This window comes from Sebastes umbrosus, chromosome 11, assembly GCF_015220745.1.
Source record: "Sebastes umbrosus isolate fSebUmb1 chromosome 11, fSebUmb1.pri, whole genome shotgun sequence".
In the NCBI taxonomy this organism is placed as follows: Eukaryota; Metazoa; Chordata; class Actinopteri; order Perciformes; family Sebastidae; genus Sebastes; species Sebastes umbrosus.
The window spans coordinates 13,981,582-14,002,748 of NC_051279.1; the positions used below are offsets into that span (position 1 = coordinate 13,981,582).

Sequence of the window (21,167 nt, forward strand, 5' to 3'; positions counted from 1 at the left end):
TCATGCCGCAGCGGGCATTGTGCTCTGGAGACATCGCTGTTGTACTCAGCGATAATAATTATAATAATTTATAGTTTAACGATACGGTTATTGATATCTAACTATTAATTTAGGGTTCCAGGAGGAGTCCACCAAATTTATTTATTTCAATATATATTTAATATTTTATTTCAGTAGTGTAAATTTCAGCAGTAGCAGCAACAGTTATTTGAGGTGATTACGTTACCAGGGTAACGCATCGGGGGAAGTGATTTGGTGACGTTACAGGGTGTCGAATGGAGATGAATTTTTTGCGGGAAGTTCCCTTATCCCGCATTCCCTGAACAGGGAGTCGGGAGTACCGTTTATGTACACTGCAGAACGGAACGCCGCTCCAGACGAGAAATAGTTCAGTGTTACAGAATATAACCATCTGTAAAACACCAAGTTGTCATTTTTACACTTTGGTATTTGTTCAGATTAAACAAATGAAATACAGTATAACGTGTTAGTTAGTGAGCTTTGAAGGTGTTGCTAGGTGGATTTTGTGGATTACCTTTGGACAAAGCCCGGTTAGCTGTTTCAGTTTCCAGTCTTTATGCTAAGCTAAGTTAACCGGCTGCTGGTTGTAGCTTCATATTTACCGTACAGACATGAGGGAGATATCAATTTCTCAATAACTTTGTACGAAAAAAAATAACCTAGTCCCCACTATTCCTTTAAAAAGCATATACATGGCTAAAAGTTCTTTTGTACAATTTTAAGCAGTATTTATCTGTGCAAAATCCCTCTCCCTCCCTGAGCCATTTGTTCCTGTCGCTCTCAGTAGTTTGAGCCCGTCTTCTCAGCGAGTGATTGGCAGGGCGAGAGGTAGAGTGCTCAGTGACGCTGGTGTCTGTGAAGTAAAACTGCTGGCGGTAGCACCTTGTCAGTTTGTGTGCTTGTGAGTCTCTAAAGAGAACAATACTTGGTTTCATAAGCTTCTTGTTCCACTTGGCAGGCGCTGCAGAATTACTGAATGCCGTACTTTGTCTCAAGCTCCTCGGCTGCCCGTCCCAGGTGCATGTCTCTCAGTTTGTCCAACAACTCCTGCAAGAAGGGCCCGTGCAGCATTCTACCTCGTTCTCCTCCACCTGCACGGGACCCTCTCTCGGCCCACACCCTCAGCATCTGGTAGTGAGCCTCACGGCAGGCTCGGAGGTGGTCCATCTCTGCTTGTCCGATCTCTGTATCGGTCACACCGAGCGAACGCACCAGTTGCTTCATCTGCGACACAGGAACCAGATCCAGCACCGTGTAGATCACGTCAGAGACTGCAGGCGGGAGTGAGGAGAGGGGAGGGGGAAGAGATACAAGTTAGAACAATAGTTTTCTCTATAATTGAGCCAAAACACAGTTTTATTGGTCAGGACAATGTGCTGCTGATATGCGCAGTAAAAAATACACTCACTCTTGACTTCCAGTGGGACACAGTCCGGCAGATTGGACGGCTCGTGTTCACTCACAGGACTTTGAGGAACAGCTGTTACGGTCATGTTGTCTGAAGGTTCCTCACTCTGGATCAGGACCTGCTATGAGACAAGGGCAGATTACATGTTATTGACTGTAGCTGTACATCCAGCAGAGAAAAGTAACCACAGACAGATCAGTGTACCTCGCATGAGTCCGGGGAGGCGTCCGATGGTTGGGTGGACGGTTTCAGCAACTTCTTCTTGGTAGACCATTTTGTGGCCACGTGGGTGATGACAACCACCAGCACTATCGATATCATAGCCACAACTACAACTCCAGCAATTATGTTGATAAGATATCCATTTCCAGATTCAGGTTCAGGAACTTCATAAGGATCCGAAGGGAAACATGATGGGTACATGTCAAAAAAGCAGCAGCAATCTACTTTTATGAAACCTAACAAAGAATCCACATCTAAAAAACACTACAACTGACAAACTCTTTCTTTCACACATTGTTCCTCTTTGATGCTAAGCAGGAATATACAGAGTTTCTGCAGGGTTGTTAAATTCAAGACTTTTCAACCTTTTCCACTCCTTGAGGGCGCTGGCACCCTCAGACGACTTTACTGTCTTTCTGAAGCTGTAGCAGGTTCCGAGCTAGAGTTAATGTACTGGGATTACATGAAACTAGAAAACATAAGGGATCCATTGGTACCAACCACGTCATGCTAGCATGTCGGGAAGAACGGTGAAAAACGCCCTGAAGTTAGGCTAAATTTTGGCGAGGACAAACTGGCATGTCCCTTGACCTCTGACCTTAAGATATGTGAATGAAAATGTGTTCTATGGGTTCCCACGAGTCTCCCCTTTACAGACATGCCCACTTTATGATAATAACATGCAGTTTTTTGCATGCAGTATAAATATAAAGTTATTTTCACCTATTCTAAAAATGGTTTCTGCAGACTGGGGTCTCTAAACAGTCTTAGAATTACATAAATTGGGTGTCACTGTAGAGCTGAGACTCTTGTAGATCCAATGAGCCAAACTGTATTGATGTGTGATGATGTTAGTCCCCATAGTAGCCATTTCATTGTAGTGAGACCATTTTTTTAAAACTTGATGTCACTGTATAAAATGACCTGTGGTGACCTCTAGGATAATCACAGCCTCATGAAACTTTACAGCCACAAACTATAGACCTAGAGCATTCAGAGGATGGATGGCTCCCTAGGCAGATTGACAATAAGGGGGTTTCTGAGCAATTTCCAGAACAGAATTGCTCGCCATCCAATCGTCAGAAAATGCAGTTCTTGCAGAAATCTCAAAATGTCAAAAGTTTTTGATACCAAATCACAGCATGGCTTTTTCTATGGTGTTCCTCAAGGTCTTGGTGTCTTAATGTGGTAATTTGGAGGGATTATTGATATTTTTGATAAATTCTCGAATGGTAAAAATTGGTTAAATTTAGTACCAAGTCTGTGTAGCAAATGGTATCAACCCAAAAATCGCTGCAATAATTTACAAGACATAATAGAGCATAGGAATGGTCACTATACAGTTCTATCATAATGTTCTTAGCCCTTATATACTTTTAAAATATATTTTAATTAGTTACTGTTTTTTTTTTTTTTAGTCTGATTTTAATCGTTTTCACAAGAATGGGCTGTCGCCGGCATGGAGACATAATTACTGCGTAAAGCGAGGGCAAAGCTTTGGTTGGCGTACTATGCACAGTTGTGTATGTTTGTACTTGCTCTATAACTCCTTTTCTCTTCCATATGCACACACATATTTGCACACATGAGTAGCTTGACTCTGCAAAACATTTACTTCATTCAAATGTATTTGCTTACATAACTTGGCTAAAACAGCATGTGTGATGATTTCTTTTCTCAGATATTTACATATTTTACATTTTAATGTATTCATATAAATTGGAAACTAAATTTAATATTTCAAAATTGAGATGCGATAGATTTTCACAATAAATCAAACATCTGGTATGTCCAGAGGACAGTGAGCCTTTGTTCAAGTCAGACTGCTGTTCAACCCTAACCCTAACCCTAACCCTTGTAGCCACCGTCACTACAGTGCAGCTGCAGCTCATTACACGTTATATTGAAACCCCAGAATAATACCAGATCTTTTATAATTCATAGTGCCAGTGTATTAACTCTTTCATATAAAAGCTGGCCTGCTGATAGATATCCCTGTCACAAGTGCCTACCTTTTGTATTCAGAATACCAGGTGATAGACAGTGATGTTTGCACTCAACGGAACAACTGTGAAGACAAGAGAGGACGTTTCACAACATTAAAAAAGGAAGTAGAACATCTTAAGGGGAAGGAATTAACACGAGGGCCGATGTGCCTTTTTTAACACCAGTAAATGAGTTCAAACAACTGCATGTTAACACTTTAAATAAAGTTTCACAGTTAATACTACACATGAAATGTGTACTAATTGAAAGATAATGCTTCATCTGTCACAAATTACAAGTAATAGTTGCATTAAGAATGTAGCTAAGGATTATGGGATGTATGGGCAGTTGGTCACCTCATTTCCCCTCTTTTATCAGAGACAAATATCTGTGTCTGTCCACCTACTTAACAATTTACTCAACAATTAATAACTGGACACATTGCTCACTGAAATTAAGAGTTTTTGGGGCACTACCCTGAAAAGAGTTGATTGGCTGCCCCTGTTATATTTTCACTAATAATTTCCTTTTCAACTGCCTACGTAAGCAGTTCTGTTTTTGTCTAACCAGGAAAACCTTGGTCAAATGTAATGCCCTCATGACAATGTTTATGTTTGTGATTTTGTACATTTCAACCACTGTTTCAAATCTACAAATATTTGACACAAATGTCTAAAAGATTTATAAATATCTACTGTAGGACCACAATAGGGATTTTCGACCAGATATTTTAGGTGTCCTCTCTCAGTGAACCAGGCATACAGTGGTTGAAACAGAAGCCCGTGACTACTTGTTTAGTAAATGTTAAAACGTCAGCAACCCAGTTTTAGTGTCTCGTAACTTCTCTCTTCTGTTGCCAACAAATGGAAAGATTTAACAAAGTCGGAAGTGGGCTGCAAGTTTCAATTCAACAAAACAACTTCCCCATTAACAACTTTAAATAAAACCATCCCAAACAGCAGGATGGGAACAATGTGTGTACCAAAAGCTCATATACATTAGTGTACTCACTTATTGCAGAGTTTACAGTTGCGCCTGACTCTGTAGTAGTTCTCTTTACATTCACACACAGTGTCTTTCTCTGGTGTACCTGTGAACAAGAATAATTCTATTTAGACTGAACTGTGGAAATACTTTATGAGACACAGAATTGATAAAGAAGAATATTTTACATACACATAACTAAGTATTGGTATAACATTGCCAGATCTTAAGACTTACATGTCTGTTTTAGAATTTCATCCTGTCCACATGGTTTACATGGCAAACACTGGGATGTTTGTGAGTCGATGTTATCCTTGTAATAACCCGTCTTACACTGACAAATCGTGTTTCGGTATCTTTCACATTTTGATACCGTCACTTCATGTTTCCCTGTTTTAAAGTTGAAGAGAGAAAAGGTGAACAAAGCAAACCTTTACTTGATACAACAACAAACAAATCAAAGGGGTGAAACTGATTCAGAAAAAGGTAATGTTGCTCTACCTTTACAGCGTTTGCAACGATGGCAGTTGGGGAAGAAGTTCATCTGATCTGTGTATTGTTCATCAGGACATGCTGTGCAGTTACTTCTTTGACCGGTTGCATTACACTTTTCTACAAGCTTAAAACCTGGAAAACATGAACATCACATGTAAACACAGTTAAAGGGACTGTATGTAAGCTTTTACACATATAAAAGTTTTTTTAATCGTTTTTTTAATGGCAATATGTGAACAGGTTGTAACCTAACCTAAAAAATGAGACCTTCCGCGACTTTCTGAGTTTCGTTTATCAGCCTGTAGACTGCTTTCATTGGGAATCCAATGGATGTGATATCATGTGCGCTCGCGAGTGCTTTTATTTTCAGCTCTGCTATAGGGCTAACGTTCGATTAGAAATGGAGTCCGCTAACGCCAACAAAGACCAGCCCCCACCACAACTCAGACTCCAGCGCACACTCCACAGAATCACAAAAAAAATTAGATCTATTAGATCTAGTGAAGCCCATCTTGCAAAACAGGAATTTGTCCGACGTCGGGAGAATACTCGTGTTCTGGGAGTGTGTGTGCACGTGGGAAGTGAGTGGTGATGCAAGAGAGAGCGGTGGAGCAGAAGAGAGCTAGTTTAGCTTTGAGAATATCAAGTGAATGTACAGTGGAAGTTGCAATTTGCGCAGAAATAAATGCTGCAGCTCCTCAAAACCAAAAGAGGTTTCCTGTGTCTTGTTTCCCTGCAGCTGAGTGAAGTGACAGGGCTCCGGAGCGAGTAACGTTATCTACTCCGGCCCAGGAGACCAAAACTACGGTGTCTCCACTGTGCCTTCTGACCACGGTCAGGACGCTGAAACAGGAAAAGTTAACACTAGGAACTAACATCAGCCGGGCCTTCAATTTATGGAGGGACCTTCGTTTGCGTGTGTGATATTTCCAATAATGAGCATGCTACTATGAATTATGTGCGGTGTGCGGGAGGCTATAAAGTACCTGGAGAGCATCTGTTGCAACAAATTCCCTTTCCAGCAGGATAGTCCCCATGTGGACACTTCTCCTCCTCTGAAGGTAGTAACGACGTCAGAGTGGGGATGAACATGCACTGCAACACAGAATATACAATGAATGCACAAAGAAAAGCTTTTTTCCCATCATAAGGAAGTTTCTCATTTCACAATTTCCAAGTATTTAGTGAATCACTTCTCACCATAAGCAACATCAGTATTGTGCCGACAGGGGCCTTTGTGTTCCATCTTCCTCTTTGCCCAGCTCCCTCCATTATCTTACAGGGTTAGCTCAATCCATCTGAGGACACCTGCAAAGAAAACAATCAGTCAAACACCTCTAACAGCAAATAGTGATATAACTCACAGGTATCGTGCTTTCCATTATTGAATTAATAAAAACAAATAATTAGTAAAACTAAAGGTTAGCATCGTGTTTTTTTTTTTAAATTGCCACCAAAAGAAGGATGTATAAACAATCATGGACCTTTGATGCACCTTTCATCTAGCACCACCAACAGGTCACAGTTTGTTGTACACAACAGATCAATGGCAGGTTACTAATTCCCATCAGGCTCAGCTGTACTTTGACATTAATGCACATATGCATTCATGATTTGAGTGTTACTGACTGATGTTTGTACAAAACGAATGTACTGTATCTTATTTATGAACCTTTATCAACTTTGTATTGAAAAATAAACCTAAATACAATCATGTCCAGATAATCCTGTTAGGGGGGGCCCCGGGGCAAAAATGAACTGCTGGGCTCCATTATTGGCCACATTAATCCCCCAGTCCTCCCATTCTTTGCTCTACTGCCCGACTCCAGGTTTGCATTTCGTGTGGTGATTTGCTTAAAGGTCCCATATTGTAAAAAGTGAGATTTTCATGGCTTTTTTATTATAAAGCAGGTTTAAGTGCTGTATAAATACTGCGAAAGTATCATAGCGAGCAATCCACAGTGAAATACACACAGCTCGTACAGCACTTTAAATGAGCCATCAGGATTTCTGTACATTTGTGATGTCACAACTATACAAATATATAGAACATTTCGCAGTTTTAAACGTAAACTTCAATGTGTCCCAGTTTATTTCCGGTTGCAGTTTATTGCTGCCTTCAAATTAAACTTGTGAGCTTGTGTTTACAACATGGGAAGTCGTGTACATGATATGCTTGGTTAAGTCGTGAGAACGACGCTGCTAAGCAACGGTAATATTAACGTCACTGTCAGCGTGTAGAAGCCACAGAGGCTAACAATTTAGCAAGCTAGCAAGTGGGTAACTAATGCAGGAAATGCAAAGGCATAAAGACAGAGGAAAAAGAGGAGGCCGTTGGGAATATCAACATTTTCCTCAGACATATTATATAATTACGAAGAATTACAATAAACGACTAAAATTAGAATATATTCACTTAATATATATCAAAAAACTTCCAAGGCCTCCGCCATTTCTGACAAGGTCAACAAACTCGTCACAAATCGTAAACTCTGAGCTTTCAGAAACTGTCCAGTTACGAGGTTGTGAATACCACAAGAGGGGGGCGTTCATATGGACTCTTCTCGTGAACATGTTAACACGACCCCACGAAATGACATCAGCTGACAGAAAGTAAACAGGGACCCAAGCTGTTGTCTAGCAACGCAGTTCCGCTGCAATGCCGTTGAAATGTGCTAAAATGGAGCATTTCAGACGAAGGGTAAATAAAGGCATATTCAGGAAGACAGTATGAGGATATTAAAAGTTTTTTTTTTAACACTACAGCGTGTAAACATGTTCTAGTAGAAACACAAAATCCAAGCATGAACCTGAAAATTAGCATGATATGGGACCTTTAAACACAAAGTACTCTGGGAATAGGCAACTTCTGTGCACAAGATGACGACGACAGGGCCTCAAGTTTCAAAAATAAAAACGGATTCACTTCAAGGCCTTAATCGTTTCAGTTGATATTGTGCTTTGGTGGTGCATTTTCCCAATTACCGTTTTAAATAAATTACTACAGTATAAACCAGTGAACCTGGGGCTTTCAGGGCCCTGGGGCCAGTTGGTAATCCAGCCTTGAATACACCTGTACAGCTGTAAACATATAGCTTTATATCTGATAAAAGTTGAACCGGGCCTGACAATGTAGAGCTGAGCCTGACAAGCTCTGAGATGTCCTGAAATGACCAGTAAAGAGGATAAACTCCTCAGATTTTGGTAACAACGTGGTCTTTATTTAGGCGCTGACTCAGGTCATATTTTAGAAGAACAGCAAAGTTTTCTATAGACTGTTTCAATGGAATTGCGTTGCTAGGCAACAGCTTGGGTCCATGTCTACTTCCTGTCAGCTGAAGTCATTCACATACTGTACACTGCAACAGGAAATAAACTGGGACACATTTGGAATGTTTACATTCACAACTGTGAAATGGTCTATATAATAGACAGAAATAATATAAATAAAAGCCTTTTGTGCATAATTTATGTGGTTAAGATTATTTAATCTACCAAAACTCAATTAAATAATTCCTGACCATTGATCTGATCAATTCACCAAATGACAAGACATGTTTTTCCACATTAATGCTATCAAACCATGCAGTTAGTTTTAAATGTAAGCAACCTGCTGATGTTGTGAGACATCCATCTATCAGACATAATAATCATAATAAAATTGAGGTCAAGGGAATTTTATGTCAGGTGTTGATCATTAATCAGGATCATCCATACACTTTGCTATAGTCAAAGAAATAGTCCAAATGAAAACATTTGACAGGTCTGTAGATTAACTAGAGCAGGGGTCTGCAACCTGCAGCTCCGGAGCCACATGCTGCTCTTTAGCCCCTCTCCACTGGCTCGCTGTGGATTTCTTAAAAAATGAGTGGAAATGAATAACTGTTTTTGTTCACATTTTCATTTTTATTTATCATTGTTGTAGGTCCATGGTACGACGGTACGACGGAGAATTAGGGCCACATTGAGGAAAAAAATTAATCTGAGATTTCGAGAATAAAGTCATAATATTACGAGAATAAAGTTAGAAGCTTATGAGAGAAAAGTCGTAGTATTATGAGAATAATGTCATAATATTATAAAGTAGTAATTTTACGTGCTATTTTCTTTTTTTCTCGTTAAGGTATAACTTTATTCTTGTGATTTTACAACTTTTTTTCTCGTACAATTATGACTTTATTCTTGTAACATTACAACTTTTTTCTCGTTAAATTATGAGTTTATTCTGGAAATCTCAGATGTTTTTTCTCTCAATGTGGCCGTAATACTCCGTCATACATTTGCACTTTGGCCCTCACTGCATTAGTCTTATATACTATATACTTAGACTATAAGCTGTGTTACCTTCATCACAATGCTCAATTTTTTTTTGTGTTTTTTGCCTAAAATGGCTCTTTTGATAGTAAAGGTTGCTGACCCCTGGACTAGAGCAACATTGGGGAGGGGCCTGGACTTTCAGAGGTGGTTTTCTCCACACACAAGCAGATAAAACAAAACTATCTGCAAGGTCAGCTAAAGGTAAGCAAGAAACTCTGTTGATTACTTTGATCAAAAGTAAAAGCTGCTGTATTTTACTTTGTTTTAATGCCAAATGTAATATATTTAAAGTAAAATGGGTCATTCAAAGGGTTTGTAACTTCTTACACGTATAAATTATTGCGGGTCGGTGTCCCATGCACGCTCACATGTGGCTACGCTGTTCAGACTCAGACTCCAACACAAACTACACAGAAGCACCAAAACCGCAAAGTTCTATCTAGTGAAGCCCGTCTTGCAAAACAGTGTTGGCCGCGGTCGGAGGACGCGGGGGAGTACCGTGGCTTTGGTCTCCAGGGCCGGAGTCTCTGCTGTACTCTGCTCCTCTGCCTGCCTGCTTGCCTTCACTCACACACCGCACTCGTTATTCGCCCCACCTCACGTTTATGCGCACACACTACACACTGCATGAGAGTTACTAGCTCTGAAAATATATAGTGAATGTACAGTGGACGTTTGTGCAGAAATAAATGCTGCAGGGCGCCTGGGTTAGCTCAGTTGGTAGAGCGGGCGTCCATGTATTAAGGCTTGGTCCTGACTGCGGCGGCCCGGGTTCGAATCCGGCCTGTGGCCCTTTCCGCATCCACTCTCTCTCTCCCCCCTTTCAAGACTCTATCCACTGTCCTGTCAATAAAAATGGAAAATGCCCCCAAAAAAATAACTTTAAAAAAAAAAAAAAAAAAAGAAAGAAATGCTGCAGCTCCTCCAGACCAACAGAGGTTTCCCGTGTCTTGTGAAGTGACGGGGCTCCGCAACGAGTAACGTTATCGTCTCCGACCGGGCGCCGGTGTCTCCAGTGTTTCCTCCGGCCGCGGTTGGGAGGCTGAGGCAGGAAAAGCCAACACTAGGATCAGCACTGATTCATGGAGAGACCTTCGTCTGGTCAGCTAACATTACTGCCAAGCAGGTGAAATATAGAGTGATATTGTGGTTTTAGGTTTTGAGCGATGCTCGTTCATGTCTATTTAGAGCGAGCACAAGCGCGAGCAACAGGACGCTGACTTTCGTTGACTTAACGGCCACAGGTGTCGCTGTTAACAAGCATTTCTGATTCTTACAAACAGTCCCTTTAAGGTGGTCATTTAAAGGGACTGTTTGTAACTTCTTACACGTATAAATCACCCGGGTCGGTGTCCCATGCGCGTTCAGACGAGACTCCAACACAAAACTACACGGAAGCACCAAAACCGCAAAGTTCTATCTAGTGAAGCCCGTCTTTCTAAACAGTGTTGGCCGCGGTCGGAGGACGCGGGGGAGACACAAGCGCGAGCCCGACGCTGACTTCAGTTGACTTAACAGCCACAGGTGTCGCTGTTAACAAGCATTTCTGAATCTTATAAACAGTCCCTTTAATGCCAAATGTAATATTTTAAATTACCCTTAAACTGAGATGTAACACATTTAGATTCTCCTCTGTCATAAATAACCCTTTTTTTTTTTTAAAGTAATAACCCACATATAAAGAGAGACATAATGTGAGGTTTATTTAACAGAATATGTAGTTGTGGTGGATAACTAGAGCATGAACTGGTCTAAAAACGACTCTTAACATGTCTCCTCTTGTTTGGAAGCTACTTCCCTGTCTGTCGCACTGAAACTTGGAGATTTCACTGAACTTTCAAACTTTTTAAAACTCAACTTACGTGTTAAACATGTTGACGTATTTAAGAACTAAATGTACACACATTGATTTTACAGTTTTTTCTTTCTTGTCTCGTTGGTTTCGGTTTATCTGTAGGCCACATAACGCCCACCACCACAGGGCTGATATGAATCTGCTTCCCACAGACACACAGACACACTGAGCTATTTCACCGTCTCTTACCTGGACAAACCGCTGTCACCGCCGAGGGATACCTCTGTTACTTCAGCTCCTTATGAATGAATGGTATATTTAATATAACTAGTATATATTATATTGTACCGAGAGTAAAAACGGTGTCGTTGCCCCTCTCTGTCTGCTGCTGGCTCTCGAGCGGAGGCGGACTTCAACGGGAAACAGCTGCGTCACGAGATCAGTTTCAAGGAATTGTGCTGCGGAGTTTGGCAGGAAGCCTCTGAAAAACAATCCTACTGGCTGTAATGAGCAACGCATGCAGACAGGTGAGCGCCTACAAACTAGTGTGCAGGTGATTCACTGTCAGATGAGTCTATCTAAAATATATGGCTATAATGAGCAATGCACACAGGTGAGCGCCTACAGGTCTGCAGGTGACTCACTGTCAGATGATTATATCTAAAAAAAGTATTTATAGAAGACTAGAAGGCTTCACTGGTACATGGGAGCCCACACATGCATGACATTTAAATTACATTATCCTTAATGAATGCTTATAGATAGATAGATAGATAGATAGATAGATAGATAGATTACTCCTCTACTTCATATTTTTTTGTTTTTTGTTTTTTGTTTTTTTACATTTATCCTTTGATATTGCAATATATTGTTATTAATTGTTTTTTATTTGTTTGTTTGTTTTTGGCAGGAAGGTCTCTGAAAAACAACCCTACCGGTTATAATGAGCAATGCATGCACACAGGCACACAGGTGAGCGCCTACTAGTCTGCAGGTGACTCACTGTCAGATGATTCTATCTAAAAAATATATAGAAGACTAGCAGACTTCACTGGTACATAGCAGCCCACACATCCATGACATTTAAATTAAATTCTCCTTAATGAATGCTGAAAGGGGACATATTATGCTTATGTTCAGGTTCATACTTGTATTTTGTGTTTCTACTAGAACATGTTTACATGCTGTAATGTTAAAAAAAACGTTATTTTCCTCATACTGTCTGCCTGAATATACCTGTATTCACCCTCCTGTCTGAAACGCCTCGTTTTAGCTAATTTCAACGGAATTGCAATGGAATTGCGTTGCTAGGCAACAGTTTGGGTCCATGTTTACTTCCTGTCAGCTGATGTTATTTACATACACTGCAACCGGAAATAAACTGGGATACATTTAGAATGTTTATGTTAAAACCGTGTAATGGTCTAAATAGTGTCTATTCGTGACATCACAAATGGACAGAAATCCTGACGGCTTGTTTCAAAGGCACAATTTCTGAATACGGGCTGTGTGTATTTTTTCGGCATATTGAACGTTTCAATACTTTCACAGTATTCATATGGCACTTAAACCTGCTTTATACGATAACAGACATCTCACTTTTTACAATATGGGACCTTTAAAGATAGATAGATAGATAGATAGATAGATAGATAGATAGATTACTCATCTACTTCATGGGGGGGTTATTTTATTTTTTTACATTTATCCTTTGATATTGCAATATATTGGTATTAATTGTTTTTTATTTGTTTGTTTGTTTTATTGACACAACAAACATGAATTACTTCTTTACATGTACATGCATGTTCTTTTTAAATATCTATATATTGTAATTTGCTTAGTGAATTGTATATATGTATATAAATGTTTTGTTTTTTTTTTTGTTCTTTTTTATTTTTATTTATTATTGAATTGACGCTTTGGCAATATTGTTCACCTGACAGTCATGCCACTAAAGCAAATTGAATTGAATTGAATTGAATTGAATTGATAGATAGATAGATAGATAGATAGATAGATAGATAGATAGATAGATAGATAGATTAAAAAAACAAGTACTGCAAGAACCAGAAATATAAAAAAAGAAACATTTGCAATAAAAATGTGTAAAATATGTATCTGTTAAAAGAGCTGTACAGTACAGTATAAAATATTGACCAAGGAATGTGCAAATGTTCACGTATAAAGTATAAAGAGTATATGCAATATGCAGAGATAATAATAATAATAATAATAATAATAATAGAAAAAAGTGACGTTAATGTAATGCATTGAGTCAGACGTAAAGACTTTACGTTAAGATAGACTGAGGAGCAACTTGGATAAGTACCTTTATTTGTCAAATTTGAGTACATTTAAGGTATTCAATTAGGGGCATTTAATGGACAGTGAAAAATATTTAATAGATATATTTATTAGATATCAGTATGCATTGCAAACCAATCAATAGGTCTGTAAACATTTTTTTTTAAAATCCTCAATTACTGGGGCCTAAATAAATCACTTAAAACCAGTGAATTTTAAGAAATGGCATTTTAAATAATTGTTTATTGTAGAAACTAAAGATATTAAGAGGATAAAAAAAAGGTTTGTTGTGAAAATTTGGCTTCATTGTACGTCCATTCCTGTATAGAGTAAGTGCAGACAATGAAGTAAGTATAACTTGATGCACTGTAATTACAGGCACCATAATGGGAGTGGGCCAGGGCTTTGTTCAGTGGGCCAGAACAGTGGAGCCTCACGTGACATTTTGCTGGTACAGTATATGAAACATGAGAGAGCTCAGTCAGCAGAGCAAGACAAGTGCTTCCTCAGAAAAACCACATCCTCCCTTTCAGTGAGCAAACAAAAAAAGTGTCGACATCTCTCTACTCTTCTTCCTCCTCCTCTTCCTCTCACTCTCTATCTTTCTCTGGCTTGTCGCATGCACATCAGTCATCGAATACTTACACCGGCACATTTGACATCTTGGGTGCACGTGTTAACGTTCACACTGGTGGTGAGTTTCATATAGCCTGTGAATACAGATCTGAGTCTGCATGTAGATTTTCTGTTTCAAGTCAAGTGAAGAATATCTTATTTGTTAACTAATCTGTTTACTTCCTCACAACAACCTCAACATGTTCCTGGCAAGTTCTTATCAAACGTAGCCTACTAATCATTTTGGGCAAGCAGCCCAATACTGAAACCTCAAGATAAGCATGACCAGGTCTGCTCTCAGTCACTTCAGAGTTATTTTAATGCTCAGTCATCTCTCCTCCAGTCATCCCAGTAGTCTGTTTGAGTCGAGAGCCACACTGGGGCCACAAAGGCAGCCCCTTTTACAACACTGCCTCCTCAACCTTAAAGGCCCCGTTTTCACAGTTGACAGGAGGTCACGTGTTGTGGCCTGGTTTCTGTGAAAAATGACGATGGTGAGAACATGACAGCTGAATAGTGGACGTGCCGAGATGAAGAATAGCTGCCGCTCAGTGTCTAACTCAGTTTAAAGAGGATCTATTATGCTTTTGTGCTCTTTTTTTCTCTTTCCTTTAGTGTGTTATATTGTTTTTTTCTGCATGTGAAAGGTCGGCAAAGTTACAAAGTCATCGCCAAAGGGAGTTACTCTCCCCCACAGAAACACTGCTCCTGAACTTCCTGAAACGCCTTGATTGAAGTCCCACATTTTCTCCCGTAACGTAGTGATGTCACCAAGAAACACATTTGCATAATACCTGCCTAGCGGTTAGTTTTGCACGCCCTCAAAAAAAGCTAGTTAGAGCGGAGCTGAAGCGCAGCCCGAAGAGCTTGGTTCACTTGACCAATCACGACAGAGTTTGGTTCAGTTGACCAATCAGAGCAGACTGGGCAGCAGCACAGCCGGTACGAGAAAAATAAAGCATTTTTTAACCATTGGAGCATGTAAACATGTTCTAGTAGAAACCCAAAATACAAGTATGAACCTTAAAATAAGCATAATATATCCTCTTTAAGATTAAGATGTTTCTGAAGTGGAGACTGTTTGATTTTTTTTTTTAATTAAATAAAAAAGACACTAGCGGTGAATGAAAAGAAGTGTTTGGGGAAGATCTTACCACTAATCAACTAAAATGTTCTAACACTTACAAAGTTAATACTGGAATAGAAGGAATTTCCCAAACACTCATTACTTATTACATTACATTGGTGGACAGATACTCATCTTCAGAAAGTATTACACACAAACAATGCAGTTAGGAGTAGTTAAAACAACAATATGTTGCATGTCACTAATAATGAAGGCAGACATATCAGATCATTCTTACAGTTATATCTTGATATCTGAATTTTTCACACGTAAGATTAATGCCAGATGATTAATGTCACTTGTGGTACATTTGGTATTGTTGATAGAAATCTCTTTTTATTGCTCACTCCTGTCCTATGTGTCATACAATTTCAGAGCAGCTCATTAGAATAATGTAATTTCTTAGAATAATGTTTATCTCCTCAACAACTTTCTGTAAGAGCAACAGGTTGTACTTGTAGTCAAATGAGTGTATGATATTTCACTGAAATTGCCTTCTAAGTCTAAGAAGGAGAGAAAGAGATGGATGTAAGAGAGAGATTGCTTGCAGGCAAAAGATTGATTTTGGATAAAACGAGAGAGATGGTGCCTGTGGAAAAAAGTGGAGGCTGGAGGAGGGCATGTTTTTGTGCACAGAGCCAGGGGGTCGCAGCAAAAGACATAGACAGGATGAGAGAGCGGGGCAGAGAGATCTCAAAGACAGTCGTTGAAATGTTAGGCTTTCATAATGAGTCATCGCTGACATTTTATGAATAATCCCCTGACACACTTCTGGTCCACTGCTCAGTCGCACACTCAGAGGGTCCCAGCAGGTCACATCTCGTCTCACCTCCTCGTCCACGGTAAGAAAACACTGCATATTCAGCCGCAGTTGTGGTGATAAAAGCTTCCTGTATTCTCACTCGCAGTGCTTAGAAACGTGTTTGTGTTAGGACAAGGCTGATTTTCTCTCTCAGTGCTATTGTATGTTATCTAAAAAGTGTATATTGTGAAGCTTCTCTGCCACATTCTGTCTATTATGACTTGTGTGAATACTATAAAACGCTACAGACCATGTTGCTTCACTCAGTGTCTGAATATATCTGATCAAATAATTCATTGTTTTCCTCCACCTCCTCTTTCTGCTCATCCTCCTCCTCCTTTTCTTCTCCTTCCCAGATGCAGCCACTCTATTATTTTGCTTTTACTTTCCTGTGCAGTCTCTCTTTCCTCTCTCCTGTGCTTTCCAATAACTGCAGTGACAGACACTATGCCTGGCCAGTGAACAATCCCTACCTTTGCTGTGAAAAGTGCCCACCAGGTACTGTAAAGTATGATTTCTATTCATCTTAACAGATTTCATAGTTTTGATGCTAACCGGTTATAACTGTGTTTATTCCAGGTACACGTAACGCTGGTCGTCCAGACAAAGAGTCTTGTGGTATAAAGTGTGAACCTTGCAGTGGTAAACGGTTCACTGATACCTACAACGTGGAGCTGAGCTGCCAAATTTGTAAAAACTGCGATGAAAGTGAGTAATTTCACAGCTTTTCTCTTGGTGGTGGGGTGTTAAGTGTGTTTGAGACCTGTGAAAAACCTGGACCTACAATAGTAACAGCCTTGGTGACAACAATGATATAAATAAACATTATTCTAAAGCCATAACTCACAGACACTCAAAGATGCTTTAAATAGGTGAATTCTTGCTCACCCTTACCAAAAAGAAATTTATTCAATTGTGTTATACTTCTTTTAAACTTAAAATAAGAGAGTAAGCTTTCAGTTTACTTTTAATGTACTTATCCGAGATATACTTATCAAAATTATACTTAAGTATACTTGGCTTATGCTTACTTTTTGATAGAGGAGCCTATTAGATTGTGTGAGAGTTTGTAAACTATGTTTTGATATGAATTTATTTCGATTCATCAATAATTTTCTACGTCTTGGCATGCAAGAAAAACTAATTGTATTTATTTTTTTAATCTCATCACAAAACATGAAGTCAAACAGCAATAGGAGCATGTCTCTTTATGTAATGCATAAATCATTGTCTAAGTGCTATAAGTTAAAGAAAACGTACAGGTATACTTGCAGTAAAAACTATTAAACTAGTATTTTACTGAGAGTATACTTTAAAGTGTACTTTCATAAACTAAAAAGTGGGCTACAAGTATATAATAGTAAACTAACAGTATAGCTATAAGTTCACTTGTAGTATAGTTCACTTCATAGTATAGTTGAAGTACAAAATACAACTTAGTTGTGTTCTCAAAGTTTACTATTCTTACACTTAAAATACACTTAGAAGTATACTATTAGAAACTAAAAAGTGGTCCAATTTAGTCCCAAGAAGTATCGAAGTAGTACACTTACAAGTATACTACTAGTTGATATTAGCATACTTAGTACATAAAGTATACTTGAGAAATATAGTAGAACTTTACTTCATAAAATAAACTTGAAGTATACTATTTTTTCGTGAGAGCATGCAGAAGATTTGAACCCTGCTTTACTCTGACAGTTTGCCCCCTGATAATGCATTTATCATAACCCAGGACACAGAAAATACATGTTTAATATAATTATTAGACTGTATTATTATCAGATATGCAGGTTGAAGAACAATGCTAGAAATCTTAAAGCTGAAACAGAAACACGGAGCAGTACATGCCATGTGGACTGGTGGTATTTAAACATTATTTTCAAAATACTATCTGTGAAACACTGGTTCCCTGTTGATTTAGTGTGTGTTTCATGTCTTTTGAGTTGTGAGATGGGAGTGATTCATCGTTACTGTGGAATCGTGACAGGTCCATGTTACAGCACAAAACCTTAAAGGAGACAGGCTGTTACTCAACTCTGTCTCTATCGTGATTTCAGAGAAGTTGGCCAATAGACCCTGTGGCTACAGATGCGAGGGGGTTTCCCATTATGTGTGTCATGGTGGGATACAGTCAGAGAGAGATTAAAAGGAGGAGGGAATAGGGGGGGTCTGAGAAACCCTCTGTGAACCACCAGCTCAAGAGGTTAGTAGGGTGGGACTCTGCAGCAGTAACAGCACCAGTATCAGCAGCACAGCCCACCAATAGTGGTAAAGACAGGAGGAGGTTCATACGATTGTCATGTCGGTGGAAAAAAACAGAAAAACGCAGAAAACTGATAAACATCGGAAAGAGCAGCAGACAGAAATGTCATATCCTATGTTATTACTCAGGTCTCTGCCCTGCTACAGGTGAGCAAAAAACAGCCTGTTGTGCTTAATTTTAAATGTCACTGTGGAAAACACAGAAGGGAGAAAACACAGAGGTGAAAGAAAGTATATGTGATTCTTTAGACTTGAGTTACGTGTGCACCAAGATGCTCTCTTTACATATCGTAATCAAAGGCTTACCATGTTTCGATCCAGTGTTACAGTGCAGCTGTAAACAAAGCCTTTACAATCTGACATTACACCGGAGGGCATGAAGGTGGGCGTTCAAAATGTCAAAAATCTCTAATCCTACACATGCAGGGGCTTTAGGCCAATTAACGGCTATGGAAACTAATTCAGGTGGAAATGATTTCTGCCCACACAAAAACCTCATATACTGTTCTTACCATGCAACAATGTTAGTATTTCTTTGGTTATACTTTGGCCTCCATCGGAGTGTTAACAGTTTGCAACCATTTGGATGTGCAAACAGAGTTTTCTACAGTACAGTTCTCAAATGACCTTAAATGACACCAGTTCCTGTATATCTACTGCTTTGAATCACCCATAACCTTTAAGCTTGATTCTTCATTGTACAGTCATATCCTAATAATTAGATTAGATAGATTTATTTTGAACATGTAACAACTAATAAGAAAACAAACAAGAATAACCAATAACATACATATAATACATATACAGTAAATTCTAAATAAACTAACTAAATGAATGGATAGGCATAAATAAACACTTATTATAGTCCTACCCCTTTCTATAACTTAAATAATAAACATAATGTTTATCACATATACACATAATCATCTTAATATATAAAATAAAACAAAAAAAAACCTTAAATATCCTATGATAATCCATAGGCATCTGGCAATTTAAATACTTCCAAAGTATTGTACTGTAATGGACCATCATGAGACAGCAGTTACTTAAGTAAAAGTAGTGATACAACAGTAAAATCCTGCTTTTACGTGAATGCATGAGTGATAATAATCTAATGATAGAATATATAATGGTAAAACAGTCACAGGGGACATTTTTCTGCATTGAGCACTTTTACTTTTGATACTTTAAGTATATTTTCCTGATTATACTTATATACTTTTACTTAAGTAACATGTTCAATGCAGGACTTTTACTTATAACAGAGCATTTTTACAGTGTTGTATTAGTATATTTACTGAACTAAAGGATCTGAATACTTCCTCCACCACTGCAAGAACCTCAAATGTGTACTTAATTACAGTTTTTGAGTAAATGTACTTAGTTACATTCCACCACTGGGTACAGCCGGGTGAAGTATGACTGTGGTAACAACCCAACCTTTAAACCAGGCTAAAGAGCCCCAGAGTAAGAGTCCCTGCCAGCTCCAAAACTTCCAGATTCGCTGCTCTGTGGTGAAATGTGACCTCCCACCGACGAGGTCCTGCACAGTGTTTGATCATCTGTTCTAAAAATATTACATTTAAATGGTGCTTGTGTGTTGCCAGCATTGGGAGACAGTGGATTATAGCCATGGCAAGAGTGCACTGAAGATAAAACGTGTAAAAATGTGTCTGCGTTTGAGGTTATAAGTTTCAGCTAAACAGACACTCAACATGTGCGATTACATCAGTTCATGTATAGAAATCAACCACTAAGATCTGAAGTTCTCTCTGAACTGTGACCCTAAATGACACAAAATTACCACTCACTATTTATGTCATTGTTGTAGTTTTATAAACTGTGTTGGACTGGTTATTAAAACAAATGTTCTGTAATGTCTGTGGCTCCATGAGACTTATAAAAGTAGTTTTCTCCTTGTGAATTTGTGTTGAAGCAAAACGTTTCATCATAGTGAAATAGTGCATACACTGAGAAATAACAGTTGTGTCTATCTCTAAAAAAGTGATGATATAACCGTCCTCTGACTTAAAACCAGAATCTTTACCTGCCGTACCAAGTTTGTGAGTCATTTCTCATTTTCTGATTTATGTCATGTTTTACGGGCAACCTTTGTGCGTACGTGTGTGTTCTCGTCACACACGCTAACATATCCAGAATTATGATTATACATTATCTTTTAATGACGGGTGTTTTTTTTTTCATTACAGCAAACATGGAGTATAGGTCAAACTGTACCACCACTCATAACGCCGTGTGCGGATGTAAAGATGGCTACAGATGCATAGACCAACCCTGCATACAGTGTGAGCTGATACCAACAACCACCATCAAAACCACACTCCCTCCGTCCACTACAGGTAGCAGTCAGCTGCTGCATTACATTTGAAAGCTAATATCTACATAAAGGCATGACATTTTTCCAATCTGTTGCAAATGTACATGAATGCACCATTCTGGCAGACTTTTTCAAATCAGATATTTGAGAAACACAAACTCTAAATATAAAAACGTGAAAAAAAACATTTTGAATTTGTTGCTCAAATGAATTCTACATATAATATGGAAAACACTGTGAAACAAACTTGACACCAGGATGAAAGGTTACCATGGAAATAACCGTATTACCAGAAATAACCGCTCTGGTTCAGCGTCTGTTGCACCGTCTGTTGCACCGCAACCAACATCCCTGTTGGGTCATGTGGTGAACCCATAACCACATTTAATGGTGACGGTAGAGTGTACAGGTTGAACCATTCATCACAAGATTATTAGCTGATTTTTAGTTATAACTTGGTTTATGTAGTTTTTAAGTGCTGCA

At 38.9% G+C, this 21,167-nt stretch overlaps 2 protein-coding genes across 5 annotated transcripts in view; one reads left to right on the forward strand and one right to left on the reverse strand.

Moving 5' to 3' along the window:
- Nucleotides 1-11,615, reverse strand: tnfrsf1a (tumor necrosis factor receptor superfamily, member 1a). Of its 3 annotated transcripts, none has more exons than XM_037785009.1 (10): nucleotides 11,478-11,615; nucleotides 6,317-6,424; nucleotides 6,103-6,211; nucleotides 5,123-5,248; nucleotides 4,859-5,011; nucleotides 4,649-4,727; nucleotides 3,664-3,719; nucleotides 1,634-1,815; nucleotides 1,430-1,550; nucleotides 1-1,292 (listed from the first exon to the last, which is right to left on the reverse strand). In XM_037785009.1, the coding sequence occupies exons 2-10, from the start codon at nucleotides 6,386-6,388 to the stop codon at nucleotides 991-993; spliced, it is 1,200 nt and encodes a 399-aa protein (XP_037640937.1). In that variant the 5' UTR covers nucleotides 6,389-6,424; nucleotides 11,478-11,615; the 3' UTR covers nucleotides 1-990. The 3 variants fall into 3 exon arrangements, with proteins under 3 accessions (XP_037640937.1, XP_037640936.1, XP_037640934.1); XM_037785008.1 differs by having other exon boundaries at nucleotides 1,430-1,547; nucleotides 4,859-5,014; XM_037785006.1 differs by having other exon boundaries at nucleotides 4,859-5,014.
- cd27 (CD27 molecule) overlaps nucleotides 11,615-21,167 on the forward strand; it is a 13,162-nt gene continuing 3,609 nt past the window's right edge. The window contains exons 1-6 of one of the 2 annotated variants that reach the window (XM_037785013.1): nucleotides 11,615-11,755; nucleotides 12,139-12,200; nucleotides 16,064-16,118; nucleotides 16,435-16,576; nucleotides 16,658-16,786; nucleotides 20,557-20,706. In XM_037785013.1, the coding sequence (XP_037640941.1) occupies nucleotides 12,172-12,200; nucleotides 16,064-16,118; nucleotides 16,435-16,576; nucleotides 16,658-16,786; nucleotides 20,557-20,706 (505 nt within the window). In that variant the 5' untranslated portion in view covers nucleotides 11,615-11,755; nucleotides 12,139-12,171. Of the gene's footprint in view, nucleotides 11,756-12,138; nucleotides 12,201-13,913; nucleotides 16,119-16,434; nucleotides 16,577-16,657; nucleotides 16,787-20,556; nucleotides 20,707-21,167 lie in introns of both variants that reach the window. The other variant, XM_037785014.1, reaches the window with a different exon arrangement.

Bases quoted from the DNA above. Each gene is read 5' to 3' on its own strand.
- tnfrsf1a (XM_037785006.1), bottom strand. From the start codon at position 6,388: ATGGAGGGAGCTGGGCAAAGAGGAAGATGGAACACAAAGGCCCCTGTC. The intron at 1,816-3,663 runs GTAGGCACTTGT...ATCCTTATGAAG, and splicing joins TGGTATTCTGAATACAAAAG to TTCCTGAACCTGAATCTGGA. The intron at 1,293-1,429 runs GTGAGTGTATTT...TCCCGCCTGCAG, and splicing joins TGTCCCACTGGAAGTCAAGA to TCTCTGACGTGATCTACACG.